General features: G+C 41.2%; 1 protein-coding gene across 1 annotated transcript in view; it reads right to left on the bottom strand.

Moving 5' to 3' along the window:
* Positions 1-3,804: 3,804 nt before the first annotated feature.
* The window catches only part of RAPGEF4 (Rap guanine nucleotide exchange factor 4), a 253,176-nt gene continuing 238,165 nt past the window's right edge, over positions 3,805-18,815 (bottom strand). Inside the window, exons 29-30 of the mRNA XM_024732858.1 lie at positions 7,907-7,961; positions 3,805-5,037 (exon numbers count right to left, since the gene is read on the bottom strand). Coding sequence (XP_024588626.1) covers positions 4,910-5,037; positions 7,907-7,961 — 183 coding nt within the window. The 3' untranslated portion in view covers positions 3,805-4,909. The remainder of the gene's footprint in view (positions 5,038-7,906; positions 7,962-18,815) is intronic.

Raw genomic sequence — 18,815 nt, 5'->3', positions numbered from 1 at the left:
GCTCTGGGGTAAAAGATGAAGCTCCTTAAAAAGGCCTTGCAAGGCTTTGCACATGCTGAGCCCAACTTAGGTCTCCAGCACACCTTGAAGCCTGCTCACCCTTGCTCTCTCTGCTCTTCCACAGTGAGCTTTCCACCGTCAGTTCTTCGTGCCGCCAAGGTTGTTTCCTCCTTAGAACATATTCTCTCCTCTCTCTGCTTAGTTAGCATTTTCCTCCTTCAGAGTTCAGGTCAACTGTTCCTGCACAGAAAACATTTCCTCACCTCAGATCAGGTTAAATCCTCTTACTACATGTTCTGGCAACCCCACATCCTTTCTTGGAAGTGATTTTATATTTGTTTGTTTGTTTATTTGATTACTCTTCTGTCTTTCCCAATAGGTGATAAGCTCTAGGAGAACAGGGATCCTCTAGCTTTTCTCACATTGAATCCTGAGCTCTTAGAGGGCCTGGCACTCACTCATAAGCCCCTCAGTCATTATTTGTTTTGTTTTGTTTTTTGGTTTTTTTTTTTTTTTGCGGTACGCGGGCCTCTCACTGTTGTGGCCTCTCCCGTTGCGGAGCACAGGCTCCGGACGCGCAGGCTCAGCGGCCATGGCTCACGGGCCCAGCCGCTCTGCGGCATGTGGGATCTTCCCAGACCGGGGCACGAACCCATGTCCCCTGCATCGGCAGGCGGACTCTCAACCACTGCGCCACCAGGGAAGCCCCCCTCAATCATTATTGGCTAATGAATGAATGAATAGAAAGATAACTAACAATATCAAACTAAGTCAAAAATTCTTCTCCAGTTTATAAGTCATTGATGCTGTGACCTGCCCATCGAATACATTCTTCACCATGTAAGACACATAGAGAAAATTAAGATTATTTCATAGCAAGAGATGTAATACATTTTATTTTTATTTATTTATTTATTTTTTTTGCGGTACACGGGCCTCTCACTGTTGTGGCCTCTCCCGTCGCGGAGCACAGGTTCCGGACGCGCAGGCTCAGTGTCCATGGCTCACGGGCCCAGCCGCTCCACGGCACATGGGATCCTCCCGGACCGGGGCACGAACCCATGTCCCCTGCATCGGCAGGCGGACTCCCAACCACTGCACCACCAGGGAAGCCCAAGAGATGTAATACATTTTAGATTGACAGCAAAAAGAAAGCTATTCAAGGTAGGGGTTCATTTTTACAACACTGCATATTCTATGTTGATTTTTCAAAAAAAAATTATAAGTACAGCTTGAAACCAGAATGACACTTAAGTTTCTCACACTGGTAGTTATTGATCCTCATTCATATTTCAGAGGAAATACCATTGAATTCAGGAGAAATCTATTTAACCTGCATGGCATTCAAAAATTGCTGGAAAAGCTTAGCTCCTGTACACTGCCAGTGACCTTGCTAAGCAGGTATGTGAAACACTTAAATGTATAATTTTCTACAGGTGCTTTTGGTAAAAACATTCTTTCTTCTTTCTTATATCTTCCAGCAAACCTCATTATCCTTCTTGTGACCCTGTAGGCTTCTCATTTTCTCTTGGCTTGTTTGCAAGTTTTAAAATATGAACTGCATCTCCTGCTTCAGGAAGAGTTGTTTGGCTACTACTCTCCATTTTTACTGTGTGAATTCTTTTACTTCGCCATCAGTACCTTGAATAATGGTGTTTAATGCATTTTCAAAGAAGCCAGACATAATTAAAAATCTCTTATCTTTATTAAGTAAAGCAATACTTATTCTCATTTGGAAGACCAAGGGGAATATACATGGGAGAATATGTATTAATTTTGAATAATGTGGAAACTATACTAAAATAAGGTCATAAGGGGTCAGTCACCATGGAGTTGGGGAAAAGAAGCTGTCATGTAGGATACCAGCTTTTAAATAAGATAGGAGTAAGGAAGAGTAAACAAGAGCAAGGATGCCCAAGGGATAGGCTGTCAGCTTAATTTGTCAGCTTTTAAAATTTTCTAAGGAAAGGAAAACTACATAATGGTGGAAAATCATTATATAAGGGAAACTTTGCAGCTGATATTGAGGTCTATGAGATAGTAAAATGCTGAAAAATAATGACTTCAATAAAATTTATTCAGTGACTTTTTTTTATTCTCTAGTAAATCCTAGGCTTTGTGTCCGACTCTGGATAGGAGGTGTAACATTGCATAAAACACCACCCCTGTACCTGGGGACCTTGAATGATTACATAAATGAACACAGAAAGACATTTGGCTGCCTTAGTGTTTCTCAAAGAGGCCTTTAACTGCGGATGTTAAAAGGGATTACAGGCACTTCTCTGGTGGTGCAGTGGTTAAGAATCCACCTGCTGATGCAGGGGACACGGGTTTGAGCCCTGGTCCGGGAAGATCCCACATGCCACGGAGCAACTAAGCCCAAGTGCTGCAGCTACTGAGCCCACACGCCTAGAGCCTGAGCTCCGCAGCAAGAGAAGCCACTACAATGAGAAGCCTGTGCACTGCAACGAAGAGTAGCCCCCGCTCACTGCGACTAGAGAAAGCTGCACACAGCAACGAAGACGCAACACAGCCAAAAATAAATAAATAAATAAATTTATCAAAGGGATTACAGCAGGACTTCTCAGAGCCTTGAATATGTTAATGAACACTGGGAATCATTTCTAAGGGGGTATATTATATTATCGTTCCCAAATTTTTGAAGATGTCATCTTGGTTTTGTGTTTTGCTCTGCAATTGTGCGTGTTTTGGGAGGAACAGCTTATGAACTTGTGAGGTTTCTTTTTAACATCTTTATTGGAGTATAATTGCTTTACAATGTTGTGTTAGTTTCTGCTGTACAACAAAGTGAATCAGCTATATTATAGTATACGTATATCCCCATATCTCCTCCCTCCTGCCCTCCCTATCCCACCCCTCTTGGTTGTCACAAAGCACCAAGCTGATCTCCCCGTGCGATGCAGCTGCTTCCCACTAGCTATTTTACGTTTGGTAGTGTATATATGTCCATGCCACTCTCTCGCTTCGTCCCAGCTTACCCTTCCCCCTCCCCGTGTCCTCAAGTCCATTCTCTACTGAACTTGTGAGATTATAGCCTGGAATACACTCTGGAAAATGCTGACATTAAAATACAGACATGGGTCCGGAAATTAAATAATTTTGGAAAATTTTTCATCAAATAGTATACGAATTGCTTAAATCACTGAGAAATTGTGTAGGACCCATAACAGGCAGCTCTAAAATCTCGTGCCTCTTCATAGCAGCAGTATTCCTAATAGCTGAAAAGTGGCAACCACCCAAATGTCCATTAATTGATAAATGGGCGAACAACATGTTGTATATCCATATCATGGAATATTATTCAGCTATAAAAAGGAATGGAGTACTGATACCTGCTACAATGTGGATGGACCTTGAAGACATTACGCTAAGTGAAATAAACCAGACACAAAAGTCTCCATATTATATGATTCCATTTAAACAAAATGTCCGGAATAGGTAAATCCACAGAGACAGAAAGCAGATTAATGGTTTCCAAGGACTGGTGGGAGATGAAAATGAGGAGTGGCTGCTAATGGGTATGGGGTTTATTTAAGGGATAAGGAGAACATTCTGGAATTACATAGTGATGATGGTTGAACAATCTTATGAATATATTAAAAACCACCAAACTACACTTTTTAAAAAGGTGATTTTTAGAGTATGTGAATTTTATTTCAATTAAAAGAAATCCAGGATCCCATCATACCAGATGGTTATCTCTCCCATATTACAGGAATTGAGAACAACACACCTTTTCTTGTCACAATTATATTTAATGAAGATAGTAGCTGTTATTTACAGAAGATATACATACATACAATTCCTACACATTAAATGTAGCCTAATTGTGAAAACAGGAAAAAATGTACTCCAAAATTACATACTAAATAAAATAAATAAAAAGTAATTATTTGGCACAATATCTATCATGTAGCAAATAAATAACTCTATACCATTGATTGAATGAACTATTTACAATCTATTTGAAAGTGCAAAACAATTGCTGAAAATTAAGATATCTGTGATAACATTTAAGTCCAGAAAATATGTGGGATTTTTTTAATCAGTAACAATAATTAGCCAATAGTAAAGGTTTTTTTAATGCCCAGGAAAATAATTTTGAAAAATGTTTCCTGAATATTGTGCTCTTTTGAAGTGTCTTTTTTATTTTAATCTTAACGCTAGCAATTTTAAGAAACTTGGAGTTTCTCAGTGGAATTCTTATATATGTACTCCTGATTTGTAAGTTTAAAAAAGTTACATTGTAAACATAAATATTATTCTATATGTCATTCAGAAGTTACAGACCAGTCCTCCCTAAATTACATAAGCAGCCAGAATGTTTTGTAGTAATGTGGTCGGGTGCAGTTCCTTCAGAGGTAAAACTATGAAGATGGAAGAATACAGTCTCTAATTTGGAGTTACACGGATTCCTCAACCCCTTCCAAAAACTCCATGCTCAAATCAAAATGTTGAGTGAGAAATTATGAAGCTATACCACCAATGATGCAGGCAAATAAATACCATTTGTAGCACATCTCATCCTGTAAACACTCCTAGAAAAAAATATCAGCTTGATACTTCTCTTGACAATGATATTTCTACCATACTCTTCATGTGGGTCTTATTTTATGTTTCAGCAAAGAAGATGGCACAAGTGGAAATAAAATACGGTGACTACAAACGGGGGATTCCTAAGCTAGTGTGTGCAAGCTGTGTGCAAGTCAAAGAATTTCTTCTTTTGTCATGACGCTGGTAAGCTGAATGCAGCACTGAGATGTCTCAGGATGGGTTTTTGCTTGTTTTATAGAGTTCTCTAGTGACAATACAGTGAGTACTAGCATAAATGGCATTTTTGAAAGATTGTGGACTGGACGCAAACCGTTGTTCTGAGCACTTTAAATGTCTATGGTCGACGAGGCTCTAATCTGTGTGACATCTGTGATAAAGTTCTCTGGTTGTCAATCACATTTAATTGTCGTACATAACTCCGGACATCCTGATGGTTTTTATTAGCCTGAGCTGCATCAGGATCTGTTGAAAGAGAAGAGAGCAGGATTAGCATTGCATAATATATGGACATAAGATACAGCCTTCCTTACTCCAGCTTTTACATTTATCATAAATTCCTGGGTTCCATCAAGACCTTTCAACATGTTATATTCATTGAAATGTTTCCACTTGGATGTTCCATCTCCTCCCTCCCACCCTATTCTTCCCTGGAATCACATATTTTGATCATTTTCCTTTGCATTACATATTGTTAAAAAAAAAGCACCAAATAAAAGTGAAAGCATCGCCTGACAGCCCTGGTTATACATTAAAATTGTTTGCCCTTGCCATCCCACCTGTGTCTCACACTCCCTTTGATCCAGATGAGGACTAATGGCATAGTTTTCATTAGCTCCTAACAAAAGCACTTAACACCTGGGCTGAACTGAAGCAAGCAAGTGTGAGACTAGTAAGTCCAACTCCCCTCATTACTTGCATACAATATACAGCATTATTGCATAGATTGTGTGTTCTCAGAGACTGTCCATACTCAGAAAAAAAAAAAAAGAAAAATCAACTCGGGCTGAAGGCATGACTTGTGCCCGACCTTCAATTCTCCGATGCTGTTTGTTCTGAAATCCCAATTACTATTCTATTCTCATCCACTCCCCAAAGCACTCGAGCAGCAGAGCTATCTGAAGTTAACCAATTTCCCTAAAACTAGGCTGAAAGAAGAATCAAAGGCTCAGATCCCTACACAGAGAATAGACATGAATGAGGAAGGCCATTCGACAGTGGTGAACTGGAAACACAGTTCCCTTCAGACGTGACTATGCAGCTCTTGCATGCTGATGCCATGTGGGGATCTGCACCCTGAGTTGCTGGATCTTCCTTTTTTTTTCTAGAGAAATGAGAAATCTGGATTTCTTCTCTGGGAGTTCTTCCATTTTTGAATGGTGACATTATTCCACAATAAAAGGGAAAAAAAGCTCCGTTTCGATCCAACACCTTGGCCATGGTCCCTGGGTGGCCTCTGCCCTGTGGATCCCTGGTGTGGGACACTGGGAGTGGCCAAGCCAGCCAGGACTCTGGACCAGTGTTCTTTCCTCCATAGCACACTGCCTTCTGCAGTCCATCTGTTCTCTTTAGATCCACACACCACTCCCAAAGACAATTAGAATGCCATCTGCATGAGGGGCGAAGGGGAGTGCTGCAGGTCTGAACACAGAAAAGCAGAGAAAAGATACAAAGGCCCCCACTTGCTCTAAGAAGAAACCCATCAGTATAATTATCACATATAAATAATACCACAGTGTCTAATTCCCTCGCTTGTCACTGGCGGTCTACTCTACATTTACAATATACTGTAATTACATTGTACATATTCCCACAATGTTTATGAATCTATCCTTATAGCTTTATCTATAGATTTTTGACTTCGGAGCTAAGCAGCTGTTGTTTACCAGCAGTTACTGGTAACTTCAACAAATGCAGTGGAGATTTGTATATATAAAATTTCCCCCCATGTCTCTAGGAGATATAGGAGAATGTAGGATTTACTTCCGAAGAAGTTTATAGAACAAAATATATTCTATCTTGGTTCTTCTCTGGTTCTTGGACCTCATGGAGAACCTTCTCAAGGCTTTGAACCCTCTTAGGCACACAGCATTTGTGTTTAATTTCAGGAATTTCCTAGAACCCCCTGAAGGGCCATGGATTCTAGGTTATAAACCTTTGTTGTGTAGACTGGCATCACTTATATGTTCTCATACTCACTTGTATAACTGCCTTACGATCGTGTCTTTACTAGATGAAGAGATATGAGAGACTTTAATTCTGGCAGAATCCACATAAGATCAGTTGATGAGGTGCAAGCCTGCACCTTTTGGAAGGAAGAGGAGGCGTAATCATTTGAATCAAGTTTTTAAAGACCTTGCTCCCCAAGTCAAGACTATTTTTCCTAGATTTCCCCCCCGGGCATTAAAAAATGAATGTTTAGCAGTTCTGGTATCCTGTGTTAGCAGACCCTCGCTTTGGGCCAGTCCTGTGCTAGGAAGAGCAAAGATAGCTCTGATGAATAACACAAGAAGCTTTTAGTCTCTGGGCACTAGGTTTATTGGAGGGGAATCCCGGTACTGGTAGCCTCGAAGTCATGTCCATGTCAAATTATCATGTTAAGTTAATGAGCCCAATGACTTCAATGACTCATACAATGAAGTTATTAGTACAAAACTTTATAGGGGCTACCTTCTCACTCCCAGGCCAGCTGGAGGGAACCAAAGCTCCAGCCCCTACCCAAAGTCCCAGTCCAGAGGAGACAGTAGCACTGGCCTGGCAGGGTGATCTGCTGCGATGATGCAACTTAACTCCCAACAGTTTCAACTTGCTATTTATTATTAGCGACGCTTTTATATTAAAGCATTGTATTATACCAGTTTTTGTACAGATTTAAGAAAAGCACCTTAATTCACCTAGAAATTCTAGAAATATAATATGAATTCCTGCTGTGGGACCTTTTACACATGTGCTCATAGACATTGATGCCTTCTCGCAACACCCCAAGAGACAATAAATATTGTCTTTCCCAGTTTATAAACGACAGAATGAGTCATTACGAGTTGATGTGAGTTTCTCAACATGAAGCAGTGAGTCATAGAGTTGGTTAGAGTCAGGATTTGTTGGCAATCATGCCTTAGCTGTCTATCCACTCTGTTAAGAGCAGATGAATTCTCTAAGTTCATAAAATAATATTCTTATGGTTATTTTAAATGCAAGGCCCCTATCCCATGGGATTCGTGATCCAAAGGGTCTCTGACACCATCAAATATTGTCCAGACTTCTAGAATGTCTCAGTAGCCTCACTGAAAAGGACTTAGCCACCAAGATCCATATTGCAGCGGCATTAACTTACTGAAGGGTTGGCTCCTGCAGTATCTCACCGTTCTGGCAGTATTTGCAATCATGCGCTAAAAAGAATAAAAAGGAAAACTGAAATGCAGGTAAACTTAGTGTAGAATCCAAAAAAGAAACAAACCATTATTTATTTCAGCAATACCTGGGACCACGAGAAACAGCAGGTTCTGAGATGTGGATTATCTGGAGGCAACTGGTTGATGTATAATAACCTGTTTAATCACTTGAAAGAGGCACCCACCCCCGCATGCCCCCCTCCTACACATACAAGGTATTTGTCAGGTGAGGAATACTAGTGACGTAACTCTCCTCTAATTGCTTGTTCCTCAAGATGTAAAAAGCAGGCTGTCGTTCCTGAGAAATGGACCTTACTCCTCAGGACTCGTTTTTACCATCTTGAGGTCACTGTGAATTTGCAAGAGAATTTGTAACTATTCTAGATCTGGAGAATGGTTTGCTTGTCAAGTTCCTCACAGTAAACAGGACTCAATAATGAGGTGTTTGATGATATTCATGGAACAATCATAGATATTCTATGGCCACATTTTTCCTATACACTATGCATGATTAACCTTTCTCATCTTCCAGCAAAAGTGTGTGTTTTAATGTTCACCTTAATTATGTGATTCCCTCCCTCCTTCCTCCTTCATCCTTCCTGATTATAACACTAACACGCATATTTTAGAATATCGTTTCAGACAGTACCTTCAGTTATATTTTGGTACATTTCCTTCTAATACTTTAAAAAATACATAAGCATGTTTTTCAAAAAACGGAAGTCATAACATACATGTTTGTTTTGATCTGAATCTTTTCATATGGCATTATGACTCTTTTCCATGCCATTTGCATTTTAAAATCCTTTTTAAATAAGCAGGTATTCAGTCATATGGATGGATCATAATTTATTGAACCTTTTAATTTTGTCATTAAGCGATCTCAACTTCTAAGTTTTGGTTGCCATAAAAATGTATAAGGAAACCTTTTGAACCGTGCTCAACTTAGTTAAAAACAAGAAAAGAAAGAAAGAAATGAAGGACAAGAAACGTAAGGAAAAATATCAGTGAGACTGAAGCACTGTTTCTGAGTCACCATGTACATTTCTTGCTCGTGGTATTTTAAGGGTGACTGTGTAACGTCTCAGGACATGGAGACCCCCAGTCTCTGTGTAACATCTCAGGACACTTTTGCTCTCAAGGCGGTCCCGCAGAGATGGTGGATTAATTCTAACACTAGCAGAAAATCTGTTAAGGCTCCAGCCAGGAAAAGAGACTTTCTAATCTCTGAGTGGCTATTTAATTCCAGTCCTTGCTTTTTTCTCTCCTGGAACCTTGGCTTGCCAAAATATAGAAAATGGCTCTGAGAAAACTGATGTAGTGTTAAAAAAAAAAAAAAAATCCACTTATTTGGCAGGGAAATTTTTTCATAGAAGAGTTGGAACTTTACAAATATGTACAGGTGAACATTCATAATACCTCACTAAATACTATTGCTCTGAGGCCTGTGGCATGCACCAAGTGACAGCTGTCTGCACTGGGTAATTTCTCATACACAAAGAGGCACTTGGAAAAGTTAGAACTTCACTTTCATAAAGGCTCCTGCAAACCAGGACGTCCGGTGATCAGCATGAGAAATATATTACAAATACCTCCAAGAAAATGTAACATACAATGTATAATTAGCCTCTGATATATGGAGCCCTGAAATAAACAGTAACTACGATAATTTTCCCGCTAATTTACTTTAAGTTGTTTTTTCACTTCTCCAAGGGCTTTGCATTTGAAGGGCGCAAGTATATTCCATGTAGAATTATTGTAATTCTTCAGATATTGAATGGAGTGTAATTACTGAAAACGCTGGGAAATGCTGCCCAGTGTGCCCCTCCAAAGAATAATAAAACAATTAGCAGGGGTCAGAAACCTCTTCCTATACCATTTTGTAGGGAGTAATTGTTCTGCTTTTCAGTTTTGAAAGCTAAAACATTTCATTCTGACTTTGGTTTTGGACTGCTCTTTACAGCTATACTCTGAGGCTTCATAATTTTTAGCTCATTATGTAGTTTAAAACGTGAGAACAATTGTTTAAATCAGTAATTTCCAGCTCTGGAGTTCATTCTACCTTTCTAAATCTTTGATTAATTTTAACAGTGGTTTTAATTTTGACGTATCCCTTTTAATTGTACTCAAAGATAACTTCAGTTTAACTTTGCAATCCAATCTGGCTTTGCAATGAGGCCCATTCTTTCCCTTTGAGGTGGCTACACGATAATGTAATATGTAAACCCTTAGTAACAGCACCCGGACTCTACTAGCACTGCTGGTCAATGCAGTTACAGAATGCTTTCACAAGGCCAAAGAAGGGTTAACTTGTTATTTCTAACCCCACCCTCTTTTGCACCCACTGACACGTGCAATATTTAATATGCTGCTAACAGCTACAAGGTGCTTTCCTGGGGCTGCAGAAGGAGACTTCAGAAGGCCCCTTCGTTTGTCTCCAGGGGCCTAAAGCCATCAAAGCCTGCCTACAAATAATGGCTCCCCACTGTTTAAAGGCATCAGCAACGAGGGGCTCATCACCTCCAAGGACAGCCCCTTGCAGTTTTAGACATGTATGACTACTGGACATTTCTTTATCATTTTGAGTCCAAGTCCCTTTTTTTTCCCCACATTGTTATTGAGGTATAATTGCTTTACAATGTTGTGTTAGTTTCTGCTGTACAACAAAGTGAATCAGCTATATGTATACATATATCCCCATATCCCCTCCCTCTTGCGCCTCCCTCCCACCCTCCCTATACACCCCTTTGCTTTTCACCCCACTAATCCTAGTTCTGAGCTCTGGAGCCACAACACATGTGTTTAGTTCCGCTTTAAGGGGACGGTTCTTTAAATACTTGAAGACAGCTATCACGGACATCTCTTCACCCCCAAGTCTTTTCTGGTTCAGCCTAAATTTTCCCACTTTCTTCACCAGTTTCTCCTAAGTTTCAGGTATCTTGTGGATAGTGTCTAGCGCGGTGCCTTACCCTCAGCAAATCACAGAGTGCAGAAGAAACACGATTTTCCTTCCTCGATCTAGATGATGCTACACATCGAAGTCCACGATTTAAAAAAAGCCACACTGCTGACATCTGAACTTATAGTGAATTAAACCTCTCAGCCCTCTTCACTGAGCTTCCTTCTCTATAGATGTGCAGATGGTTTCTTGGACCAAAGTGGAGGGTTTTGCATTTATCTCCACTAAAAGCCATCCAGTTAGTGTTTCGATTCTTCCGCAGGCTTAAGCCTCACATGTCATTTCTGACGGCAGATGACTGTTTATTCATTGCTGTTCCCAGGGAAGGTTGGCAGAAACTAAGGTTAAAAGACATAGGCTTTATTATCCAACTGCCACAGCAGGGATGAAGCCAAAAGTTATACCCTAGGCTTTGTGGCGCTGCCAGAGCACTCTGGCCTGCCTGGAGCAGACCAGGCAACTTTCCTACCAAGCCAGGCCAGTGGGAAGACACCTGATCACTCCAAAGCAGAGCTTCTCATCTTTTTTCTTTTCCTATCCCAGCAAACCTGAGGTTATGGCACACTCCTGTTAGTAACTGGCTTGTTAAAACAGTGATTTGTAATTCAGGGGCAAAGTGAGGGGAATGTGTTCCTTTAGAAGGCGCCTGAATCAGTGCAGGTGGGCAGTGTGAGCCTCTCTTCACACCTGACCAGACTCTGATACAGCTCCACCCCCTGCTGGGAAGCCCCACCTTAGGGTCTGCTCGTCAGCCTGCCCTGGAGGATGCTAGCCAAGAAAGTGGTCCACAGTCAGAATGCCAGGCTTCCCCTTGGGAATCCACATTCCAAATTTCCCACAGCCACCACTTGCCTTGGGACTAATTCAAAGTACAGGTTTTCAGAGCTTCTTTGCAAGAATTAATATGCTCATACAGTTTTTCATCTACAGGGCTGAGAAGCGGACCCAACTGAAAGGTGAATCTCCCTCTGGATGTGAACTCACATGGGGAAGCTCAGAAAGGAAAAATAAGGTAGCAAGAGAAGGCTTCTGTAACTACCCTCAGGTATTTATTTCTTCTTTTTCTTCAGTGTTTATGTATTTATCTGGAAGTAATTTCAAACTTCCAGAAAATTTGCAAGAGGAGTCCAAAGAACTCGCATACAACCTGGTGAATGATTCTTAACAAGAACAGCCATTTTAAGGGCACTTCCCAGGCGTCGGGCCTGTCCTGTTCGGCAGCTCACCGCGACAGCTGACCAATGGTGAGAGTCTGATTTGGATGAAGGCGTAGACAGTGCGTGCCCAAGGACACTGTGTCAGGTATTTATTTCTTTATCAAGCTGAAAACAGAGCGACTCAGAAGCAGATGTCCTGCCTGGGGCCTGAGTTGCAGAGTGACCGGCACAAAGATGCTGTCCGGAGAGGGAGTGGCCAGCTGTACACACTTGAGCCTGGCCCAGGAGAGAGGCCCCGAGGCTGTGGTCCCAAACACAAATCTCCCTCAAGCTCAGATACAAGTAATTCCTTCCCCTTGAATCCAGTGAGGGGTCAGAGGGGGCTCTTCTCAGATGGGGTCCTCGGGGCCCAGGCCTCCCCATTTACTTTCTGTGGTAAATGCCCTCGGGGGCAGGCTGGCCACCTTACACCTTTACTCCTATCCAGATGGTCGATGCCCCACCAGGCCTCCCCAGCCGTCTCTGGCTTTTCTGGCCAGCTCTGTATAGACTCTTGTGCCCCGTCTAAGCTCTCCTGTCCCTGAAGGGGAGTGGACTTGCATGAGTATTTTTCAAGTTCAGGCCAGCAGGCCCTCCAGGCAACACCACCGTGCACTCTTCCTCTCCCAACCTCCTACGCACAGCCAGAAGCCTGTCTCTTCTTAGGCCACGCTCGCTCTCTGCTCCAAGTCCCTTGAGAAGGTGCTCCCAGATGTCAGGCATCTTCTAAACGCAGGCCCTCAGATGTTTTTGTCTTTCCTTCTGTTGCCCCTTGATGTCTTTGTCCTCCTTGTTCTTAATGTTTGTAAATTGCTTTTTCTTTTCTTCTTTCTGCCCCTACTCATTGGACTCTGCCCCCATCCATATGCCTGTCAAATCTAGGATCTCAGTCAACTACTCCTTGCTTACCATGTGTTAAACCACATTCACACCATTCTGTTTATTTCACTCAGACCCTCATATATTTGGGACTAGAATTTTTTTCCACTTGTATATCCAGAAATATATTTGTCTCTCACCTGCAAAGACTGTGCCCATGACAGCAACCAAGTGGAATTAAAGGCAAGGTGAGGACCAGAGATAAAGGATAAAAGGGCCCAGGAGCTGAGCCAGTCTTCACCGTATCCCTGAGGAAGAACCCCGGCCCCTCTTCTGGCCTATGGATCTTTAATATCCAGGAGGTGAGTGACATACAGATACAAGCGTGTAACAGGCATGATGCTCATGGTATATTGTACGTACAATGGCCATGGGGACATGGCAGCTCAGGTGTCTGTGCAGGCGCTTGCAAAATATTGTGCGTCTCTGAACGCAGGGAAGGACACTGAAGCACTGACACAATTAGCACTACAGGGAGGAGGGTGGACAGAATAGTGTCGAGTGAGGAACAGAAAGCTAAGGGAGCCATTTTGCGTAAGGTATCGGTAACGTAAAATGCTTGGGACATTCTGCTTAATCAGATTTTCTGATAAAATAGAAAATGCTTTTGGATTAAATCTTTGTTATATAAATTCCTTTATAAATGCTTTAGTGTACTGTCCTATCTCACTAAGTCCAACACCGGAATATAATTGGGTTATTCTTTTACTCAACAAATACTTTTATTCAAGTATTTCTTGCATACTTATGATATGCCAGACACCTTTTTGGGTGCTAGAGAAACCAAACGGATAAGATACTTGGTCTAGGACATTTACATTCTAGTGGAGAAGACAGGCAATGAAGAGGCAATAAAGATCATCTTAGAATGTGAAACCAGCTGTCAAAGCAAGGTTATCTGTTGAGATCCCGCTGTCTGGCGAGGTGTGGATGGTAGAAGAATATTTGAAGGATGGTCAGGGAAGACCGCTCGGAGGAGGGACACATGAGCTGAGACCTGAATGATGTGAAAGTGTCAGAGTGGTGAAGACTGAAGGAAGACAATTTTGGGCAAAGGTAACAGCTAGTGCAAAGGCCCTGAGGCAGAAAGGAAAAGAAAGAAGGTTGGTCTCACCAACTTGGACTGAATACAGCGTACATGAAGTGTGAGATGAGGCTGGATGGGGACTCAGGGTAACAAGTCTGGATTTGATTATATTTAACATGGTTTTATTTTCCTCTGATACAGGAAGTTACCTCTCTTTTCGTTTTGCTTTTTCACATTTTTGTTTTTAAATTGAAGTATAGTTGATTTACAATACTGCGTTTGTTTCAGGTGTACAGCAAAGTGATTCGGTTATGCATATATATGTAAATATCTATAATTTTTTTCAACTGTAGGTTATTACAAGATATTGAATATAGTTCCCTGTGCTGTACAGTAAATCTTTGTTGTTTATCTTTTTTATATACAGTAGTGTGAATCTGTTAATCCCAAACTCCCAATTTATCCCTCCCCCCACCCTGCTTCCCCATTGGTAACCCTAAGTTTGTTTTCTATGTCTGTGAGTCTGTTTCTGTTTTGTAAATAAGTTCATCTGTATCATTTTTTTAGATTCCACATATAAGTGATATCCTATGACATTTGTCTTTGTCTGGCTTACTTAGTATGATAATCTCTAGGTCCATCCATGTTGCTGCAAATGGCATTAATTTATTCTTTTTTATGGCTGAGTAATACTCTATTCTATATATATACACACACACATATATATATAATATTTTACATATCTATATATACCACATCTGCTTTATCCATTTATCTGTCAGTGGACATTTAGGTTGCCTCCGTGTTTTCGCTATTGTAAATAGTGCTGCTATGAACACTGGGGTGCCTGTATCTCTTCTAATTAGTGTTCATCTTTTCTGGATATATGCCCAGAAGTGGGATTGCTGGATCATATGGTAGCTCTATTAGTTTTTTAAGGAACCTCCATACTCTTCTCCATAGTGGTTGTACAAATTTACATTCCCACCAACAGTGTAGGAGGATTCCCTCTTCTCTACACCCTCTCCAGCATTTATTTGTAGACTTTTTGATGGCCATTCTGACCAGTGTGAGGTGGTAACTCATTGTAGTTTTGATTTGCATTTCTCTAATAATTAGCAATGTTGAGCATCTTTTCATGTGTTTGTTAGCCATCTGTATGTCTTTCTTGGAGAAACATCTATTTAGGTCTTCTGCCCATGTTTTGATCAGGTTGTTTTTCGGTTATTGAGTTGTATGAGTGGTTTGTATATTTTGGAAATTAAGCTCTTGTCGTTTGCATCGTTTGCAAGTATTTTCTCCCATTCCGTAAGTTGTCTTTTCATTTTGTTTATGGTTTCCTTTGCTGGGCAAAAGGTTATAAGTTTATGTCCCATCTGTTTATTTTTGCTTTTTCTATTGCCTTGGGAGACTGACCTAAGAAAATATTGCTACGATTTATGCCAGAGAATGTTTTGCCTATGATCTCTTCTAGGAATTTTATGGTGTCATGCCTTATATTTAAGTCTTTAAGCCATTTTGAATTTACTTTTCTAACCTCATTGATCTATATGTGCCTGTCCCACTTTCCTAACACAACTTGCTGTAGAGACTGTCTTTTCTCTATTTTGACATCTCTTTTATTACTGTTTTGAACTAGTTTATACCCTTTATTGATTTTTAATACTTCATGTGTTTATGTTTTATTTTCTTAACTGCATATAATCTCCTAAAAGCTAAGGACTACTTTTTGGATTTCTTTATATTTCCTAGCAAAATTCTTTGCCTAGACACTCTACACATATTTAATTGCTTTGAAAAAACACAGCCTTTGGAAAATCTGCATTTAGCCCAGTTCATGTATTCTTTGAAAGAAGTAAACTTTCAAAGTCCTTTGGTAGATTTCTATTGTGTTGGAGAGGTCTGGGAATTGGGTGGATTTGAACACTTAAAGATTTTTATTGGGAGATTCTTTTTTCCATAGCTTGATATAAGTCCGGTGCTCTAACCGTGAATCTTGTAATAATGTTATTGATGATAGAAGACAAATTGTTGCTAATAATGTAACGGCATGATTAGTGATACAGAAATATAAGGGTTCAAAACATTTCTCTTCCTTTATGAATTAGCTTCTATTACTGTTTCCAGAAGTATAGAAGTTTGCCTTAGGCTTCTCTTTCCAAATAAAATGACTATCTTAAAATAATATTCATAAATAAATCCACCTAAATATGGGTGTGTCTGAAACAGAACCAACCTCCTAATACAGCAGCAACTGTGGCTATCAGCATGCTTCATGCAGCCTGGGGTAGTGGCAGCCGGCCAGCATATTATCCTCTGATCCATTGCTAGTCTACTTCCTAAATGTTATAAATATTCATGTATGCCATAGAAAGCTACAAAGGGCTTTATTCAAACATTTTTTTGAATATTCCTTTATGTTCCCCCCAAAGGAAAGAATGTCTGCTTTTTTTTTTTTTTTGGCATAAGGATCAGAGTGTGAATTCTCTTTTGTTCATACTCATAAATCCTGAAAACCAATATGCAACAAATTCTCTAATCCTCATTTCATACCTCAAGGGTGAAGAGGTTCAAAATAAAAATACTTAGGGTTGGCATGGTAGTTCACTGTGACTGTGCAGTGGTGCCACCAAGTAAAGACATCTGTGCTCCCGACTACCCTGGTGACTTCTGCCCCTGGCAGGGGCTCCCTCAGGGGGTACAGCCTACCAGCCCCACAAAGGCTGCCGGCTCTGCTTACCACCTTGGTGAGCACGATGAATGACTGGGAAGCTGCACGGACATGAACCTGAAAAGGGAGACAGACATATCCTTCCCCAGGAATGCAGTAATAACACCAGCCACTAGTGGGAGTTGTAAGTGGTGGTGGTATGGGGGCAGGGGTGGGCTAGTTTATGGGGAGAAAAGGCTGGAAAGTTGGCAACAAGTGCCAGGTGGTCTAAACCCGGTTTAAAGAACCTAATCAAATCTTTTTGAATTCCAGTTCATTTTTCAGTAACACCTAACTCATGGAAGGGTAACTGTAAAATCCCACTTTCTCATGGTATGATTTATCAAATGAAGTAAAATTGATCACTCCTGGAACAGAGAACTTAACAGTCTTTCAGTATCCTTTCTCTCCTTTTCTTTCATAGTGATAGAACCCCTTAATTTTGAGTGGGGCACATAGATACCCAAAATAAGGAACTACATATTCTAACTTTCTTTTCATGGGACTAAGTTTCTTCTGGCCGATAAAATGTGAGGCAAGGGGTGAGTGCGATTCCAGGTCACATCCTTACATGGAAGAAGCAGGTCTTCACGTTTTTCCTTTTCCCTTCCCTCTAGCCGAAACGGAGGTGGTGGTGGTCCACCATCTTGGACCATGTGGATGGTGAAATGGCAAGACAGGAGAAGGCTGGACCCTGACTGCTTCCTGGAGCAGAGCTTCCACACTTGGACATTTAAGTGCGAAAGGGATAGACTTATCTTGCTTAAGCCGTGGCTAACTTAGGTTTCCATTGTTACAGCCGAGCCGCTGTCTTAGCTCTACAGTTGCTTTCAATCGAAAGTGGACTTTCTCAGAGCAGGATGTGAAGGACCTCTCTCCTCACTGACAGGTATGTCAGAATCTACTGCTGTGGGCACGAAGTACAGAAACAGGGAAGGGGAACTCCCTTAACATCCACTGAATACGATCTTGACTCTTCCTTCCCAGGTTATGGATGAGACACACCAAGATCTAAAAACCCAGATAAAACAGCTTTCATCCTCCTTGACAGATATTTTTGCTGTTCTTGTTTGTTATGTTAACTTTAAGTCAAAAGTTCTAAAGCTCAGTCAACTCTTTAGGAAACTCTGACTTCTACGCCTCTGTGCGCATGTATATTTTACAGTCAGATGGTTGGCTTAGCCACCCCTAAGTGATCCGGGAGGTTCTTTACCTATTCGCTAAATCTTTCATTTCTGGACAAGTTTTCTTTTGAGAAATCAGGAAAATATGTTTAATTCTCCATACTAATAAGTGAGCAAAGAATGTTTTTACTTTGATCATAGAATGATTAAACCAACACAGTAGTGGAGATGTTCCTACCCTACCCTTGGTGTGCGGGGTAGAGGAGAAGACTGCCGAGAAATATTTACCCTCTAGTACAGGGCGTCTTTGAGGAGTGTGGACCCATGTGCTATTTCCTAAGAGGTTTAAGACACGGGACACAGTGCTCAGCGCTCGCTGCAGTTCTTTACCAGGCTGGGCTTTGCAGTATGCTCTATGATCCCCAAAGTATGATCCTTACAGGATGACTGCGGGATGTTTCGAATTCTGGAGTCACACACAGTAGCTGGGTTTCGGGAAACAATTAGAACGGTTTTCTGATAAGAATGCTTACAACGCTGTATGGCTTACAGGAAGCCTTAAATACTCTGGACCCACCAGTAATCCCCAGGGGTAGATGGCGTGTCAAGAATCCCCATTTTCTGGTGGAGAAATTGACCCACAGAGAACTTAAGGGACAGCTACAAAGTGATGAAGCTGAGAACTGACCCTCGTGTCTCCTGAACTCCGAGCTTTTCCTGTAGCGCCACGTCCATCACTGCAAAGCGAACCGCGGGCATGTTCTCACACAGAGATAACACCCTACCACCCCATCCATGCGGGCTGCAGCCAAAGGATTTAGAAGACAATGGAGCATTCCTGAACGTGCACTATGTCGCTAAAGAAAGGCTTTGGCAAGACGTGCCTTGTTGCTTCACAGAAGATCAGGAACTGCAAAGTAACTAATGCTTTTTTTTTGGGGGGGGGGTCGGGGGGG

Source organism: Neophocaena asiaeorientalis, unplaced genomic scaffold (assembly GCF_003031525.2).
Source record: "Neophocaena asiaeorientalis asiaeorientalis breed wild unplaced genomic scaffold, Neophocaena_asiaeorientalis_V1.1 scaffold96, whole genome shotgun sequence".
Taxonomy (NCBI): domain Eukaryota; kingdom Metazoa; phylum Chordata; class Mammalia; order Artiodactyla; family Phocoenidae; genus Neophocaena; species Neophocaena asiaeorientalis.
Note: the sequence above shows the minus strand (reverse complement) of the source record. Positions and strands in the feature narration are given on the sequence as shown.